The following is a 5,175-nucleotide window of genomic DNA, read 5'->3' as shown; positions in this document are numbered from 1 at the left end:
GGGCTGGGGCGGGACAGGGCTGCAGCCCTCTCTCTTCCTGTGCCACAGAACCCTGCTGCTGCAGGGAGTCCCCATCAGGGCTGGGTGGTGGCTTTGGGGGTGACAGCTCGGGGACGATGGAGGTGCTGCCACTGTCACAGTGTGACCCTGGATGGACACTCAGAATGACCTGCACTGGGGAGGGCAGTCCTGGGAACGGCCACTGCAGCCCTGCCCAGCCCCCAGTGCTCCCAGTTCAGCCTCACTGGTTGACTGGGAAGGATTTGGGGTTGGTTTGCAGTGGCGAACAGCCCAGCACAGCCCTTGCCCGGGCACAGCGGGGCATTGGCGAGCTGGGGGCTCATTCCACGCCACCTGCCCTCACCTTGGCACTCCTTCCCCCCCAGATCGCTGTCCCCATCGAGGACGTCCACAGGACCCACCTGAGGTTCACCTTCCGCCATCGCTCCTCCAGCGACTGTGAGTGTCCCCGTCCCTCCCTGGCGTGTCCCCTGTCCCCTCCATGTCCCCTGTCCCCTCCATGTCCCCTTCTCCTCACCCCTGCGTGTCCCCCGCAGCCAAGGACAGAAGCGAGAGGATTTTCTCCATGGCTTTCGTCAGGCTGATGCGCCCCGATGGCACCACGCTGCGGGACGGGGAGCACGACCTGGTGCTCTACAAGGTACGAGGGTCCCCAAAACCCCCTGAAACGGGGAGGGGGTCACACTTCTGGGGCCAGGCTCCCCATCTTTGCCTGAGCCTGGTGCTCACGTCCCCAAAGTGCTGGTGGCACGTCCCCAAAGTCCCCGAGGGTTTGCAGTGCCTCCCTGCTGTCCTCGCTGCCCTTGGTGGAGGGGGCTCCCCGCACGCGGCGGCTCCAATCCCCTGCGCTGCTCCTTTGGAATGACAAGTTTGGTTTGGGAAAAGGTGATTTGAGCCTTTGTGACGGGGAGGGAACGTCCCCGCGCTGTGGCTGCGCTTCACCTGATTTCACCAGCCCTGGCAATGCTGGGTTTGCTCCGAGAGAGTAGAGGGGAGGGAAAATCGCTGCTGGTTTGGGAAAAACGCATTCAAAGAGGGGGAAAATCGCTGCTGGTTTGGGAAAAATGCACTCAGGGAGGGAAAAATCACTGCTGGTTTGGGAAAAATGCACTCAGGGAGGGGAAAATCATTGCTGGTTTGGGAAAAATGCACTCAGGGAGGGAAAATCACTGCTGGTTTGGGAAAAACACACTCAGGGAGGGAAAATCACTGCTCGTTTGGGAAAAATGCACTCAGGGAGGGGAAAAGGAAAAATCGCTGCTGGTTTGGGAAGAACGCACTCAGGGAGGAAAAAATCACTGCTGGTTTGGGAAAAATGCACTCAGGGAGGAAAAAATCAGTGCTTGTTTGGGAAAAATGCACTCAGGGAGGGAAAAATCACTGCTGGTTTGGGAAAAACGCACTCAGGGAGGAAAAATCCCTGCTGGTTTGGGAAAAATGCACTCAGGGTGGGAAAAATCACTGCTCGTTTGGGAAAAAATGCACTCAGGGAGGGAAAATCAGTGCCCGTTTGGGAAAAATGCACTCAGCTCCGATGTGAAGGGTCCCTGAAGGCTCTGCCCCCTTATCTGGTGCCCCTGCCCGGGCTGGGGCCGCTGTGAACAGCTGACAGGGAGGTTCAAGCTGGTCCCCACTGCCAGGGCACACTCAGGACCTTTCCCGGTGTGTTGGCACTTTCTGGGGACCCTCCCCAGCCATGGAGCTCCTGTGTCCCCTGGGGGTCACCTGCCCCCCTCGCCCCTGAGCTTCTGCATGGCAGCGTTCTCTGATTTTGGCGATGTGACCGCAGTTTCTCCAGGCAGAGCCCGCCCTGAGTCGCGCCTTTCTTTGGGATGAGCCGAGCCGCTCCCGCCCGATGTGGCAGCCCAGGACAGGGACAGATCGCGCTGTTCCTCCCCGAGGCTCCTGCACATTTGAAATCATTATTATGCCCCTCCTCCCCGCTTTATTTTTGGGCAAAAGACCCAAATTTTTTAACTGCTGCCGTGGCCCTCGGCGCTGGCTCTGGTCCCTGGCGCTCTGGGGACTGTCCCCTYTGCAGCAGGAGTGTTGGGCACCTTTGGGACAGGCCAGTGCTGGCTGTGGCAGTGAGATCAAACCTCCCACACCTTCCTCCTGGGCCCCTGCTCCCCTCAGAGATCTGCCCCTGCTTTCCTCAAGCTCCACATCCTGCTCCCCGGCTGACTCCGGCTCTTCCCGGCASACACCGGGGGCTTGGATTCTGGGAGTCAGAAGCTATTTCATCTTTTCCTCTCTGCTTGCCAGAGGAATGTGAGTGACGGGCTTTTAGCTGCTCAGACCTCTTGATCTCCAGCTGGTCTGAGCTCCAGCCAGCTCTCCCTGCGTGGGTTTGGCCCTTGGGAAGGAGCTCTGGGCTCCCGTGTGTTGGCTGCTCAGAGCAGGTGTCCCAGAGAGGGAAAGGCAGCAGCAAACAGCTCTGTCACCTCCATCTGACCTTCAGCTGGAGAGGTTTCACCCTGAGAGGCTGCAGGCAGGGAAGGATGGATGTGTGTGAGCTGCAGCCTGGCTGGACAGCTCTGATCATCCCCCACCATCCCAGGCTGGCCAGCRAGCAGGGAAAGGTCATACAGAGTGACCCCAGTGAGTCCTTCTGGATGGAAAATMGATTAAATTTTCAGCTTAGAGTCGGGGATATAAAAAAAGGGTTGTTTTGTGCCTTTGGAGGCCCTGGTATGCCCATACAGATGGGAGATGTAGGGTGACAGTGATGCTGTGGGACCGGCTGTGCTGGACACCTGAGTGCTGTCCCTGCTCTGTGTCCCTGTCCCTGCTCTGTGTCCCTGTCCCTGTGTGTGCTGCTGTGCCCAGCCTCAGCCTCCTCTTTGTCACTCTTCTCCTCCTGCCTGTTCTCCTGTCCCCGCTGTGTGACACATTTGGGATCTGGTGTCCCTGCCTGCAGATCCCCTCAGGGAGCAGCGCTGTGGGATCGCTGTGGGGCAGCCAGAGGGTCCCCAGGGGTGGGATGAGGGTCCTGTACAGCGGGATCCACCAGCCATGGGGTCAGAACTGAGCCCCCAAACCACACGCGGGGCCAGCCCTGTCCCTTCAGGCTCCGTGCTCCCCAGGGGGACAACAAGAAGCTGGAAGATGCCAGCGTGTACCTGTCCCTGCCCTCGGAGAGGAGCCTGTCCGAGTCRAAGCTGCTCTCGGGCTCCTCGTTCCGTGTGAGCAGCTCCACACCAGCTCTGGCTGTGTCCGGCCGGGACAGCTTCCAGATCTCCACGCTCGTCTGCTCCACCAAACTGACCCAGAACGGTGAGTTTTGGCTCTCCATGGCGGGGCAGGCAGGGCTGTGTCCCCTCCTSGTGGTGTTTTCAACCACTGGATCACACTTCTCCTTGGATGTTTGGCTTCATTGCACTGGGATGGAGCTGGAAACACTGGGAGAGTGGGAACAGTGATGCTCAGTTACTGTTTGGCCATGGTCAGAATGGCCAAGGCTGTTCCTGGGAGGATTTGTGTGATCCTGGGAAGATTTGTGTGATCCTCGGATTTTTTTGGGGGGCTGTTACCATCCCCTGGAGAAGAGCAGCAGCGAGTGGAATTTCCATTTGAACGTGGCTGTTGGAGACTCCGTGACCTTGCATTGAAATTGGGGTGGGAATTGGGGATTTCTGGTTTCACCCCTCATTTCTGGGTTAGCTCCGGGGAGTTTCCAGCCCTTGGGCTGCTCTGCACAGGTCAGGGCAGCCAAGAACATTTGTGCCCCCTTGGCCCAGACACATTCCCCYTCAGCCAGGGGAAAGGCCCCTGGGAATGCTGGGCTCTCCTCCCACCCWCTGCAAGGCTGGGAGATGGGAATGGCTCATCCAGCTCTGGCTGAAGTGCAGGGACACGGGGGGACTCAGGGGACATGGCCCCGTGGTGCGGGGATGTGACACACGGTGACACACTGGTGGTTCAGCRTGGAGGGGTCAGGGATGAGGCTGCTCCATTAATTCCCATCCTACGGCCCAACTTTATCTCCCACAGCCACGACCTATTTAAAGTTTGTGCTTTATGGGGATTTCAGCGCTGAGGGGAGGCTGTGGGAAGGGGTGAGGTGGTTCTGGATGTTCCTGGGCAGTGAGGGTGAGATGGGGGAGCTGTGGTCTGGCAGTGAGTGGTCAGTGCTGACCRCCCCATCCCTCCTGCCCAGTGAACCTGCTGGGGCTGCTGAAGTGGCGCTCCAAGCCCAGYCTGCTCCGCGGGAACCTCCAGAAGCTGATGAACGTGGATGGAGGGGAGGTCATCAAGGTACAGCCAGGATGTGTTCCCCCCTCTCCCTTCCCTTGGACCCCTCCCACACCCAGAGCTGGGCGTTGGACAGTGCTGGGGTCAGCGCTGAGGCCCTCACAGCTCCCCTGTCCCCCCAGTTCCTCCAGGACACGCTGGACGCTCTGTTCTCCATCATGATGGAGCACTCAGAGACAGATACCTACGACACCCTCGTGTTTGACGCCCTGGTGAGCAGCACCCGACTGGGTCTGAGCCCCCCAGTGCGGGGTGGGCACTGCTTGGACTGGGCTGATGGGGTTCAGGGGTCTGAGTGACCAGCACAGGGTAGGGCCATGCTCTGGGGGACACTGTCCTTCTAGGGGACAACCCCAGCACGATTCAAAAGCGTTTCTCCCACACCAAATGTGACCCTGGCGATGTGACCGGGAGAGGGTRGGGGTCAGGGTGGCTGTTGCTGTCYCCTCYRCCCACACCAAGCCRTGCCCCTGCCCTCTGCCCCCAGGTTTTCATCGTGGGGCTGGTGGCCGACAGAAAGTTCCAGCATTTCAACACGGTCCTGGAGGCCTACATCCGCCAGCACTTCAGYGCCACGCTCGCCTACAAGTGCGTCCCTGGGGGCTGTGACACCGGGAGGGATGGGCTGGGATGGCTGGAATGGGAGAGAACGGGGTGGAACGGGACTGGGATAGTGGGTGCAGGGAGGGGCAGGGCTGGAATGCTGAGAGCACCCATGGGAGCTGAGCCATGGCCGTGCCATCCCGCAGGAAGCTGCTGTCGGTGCTGACGCAGTAYGTGGAGCAGGCGGGCCGGGGGGAGCCCTGCGAGCCCCTCCCGCGCACCTTCAAAGCCTTGGAGTATCTCTTCAAGTTCATCGTCCGCTCCCGCCGCCTCTTCGCCCAGTAAGTGCCCAGTGCT

The 5,175-nt window shown here is 59.9% G+C and overlaps 1 protein-coding gene across 1 annotated transcript in view; it reads left to right on the top strand.

Moving 5' to 3' along the window:
• LOC130575445 (dedicator of cytokinesis protein 2-like) overlaps window positions 1-5,175 on the top strand; it is a 46,064-nt gene that overhangs the window by 6,441 nt on the left and 34,448 nt on the right. The window contains exons 15-21 of the mRNA XM_057369339.1: window positions 318-459; window positions 558-661; window positions 3,108-3,297; window positions 4,181-4,278; window positions 4,398-4,487; window positions 4,763-4,863; window positions 5,025-5,159. Of these exons, the coding sequence (XP_057225322.1) occupies window positions 318-459; window positions 558-661; window positions 3,108-3,297; window positions 4,181-4,278; window positions 4,398-4,487; window positions 4,763-4,863; window positions 5,025-5,159 (860 nt within the window). The remainder of the gene's footprint in view (window positions 1-317; window positions 460-557; window positions 662-3,107; window positions 3,298-4,180; window positions 4,279-4,397; window positions 4,488-4,762; window positions 4,864-5,024; window positions 5,160-5,175) is intronic.

This window comes from Malurus melanocephalus, unplaced genomic scaffold (assembly GCF_030028575.1).
Source record: "Malurus melanocephalus ecotype Western Australia unplaced genomic scaffold, MMel_1.1 scaffold_107, whole genome shotgun sequence".
Lineage (NCBI taxonomy): Eukaryota > Metazoa > Chordata > Aves > Passeriformes > Maluridae > Malurus > Malurus melanocephalus.
Note: the sequence above shows the minus strand (reverse complement) of the source record. Positions and strands in the feature narration are given on the sequence as shown.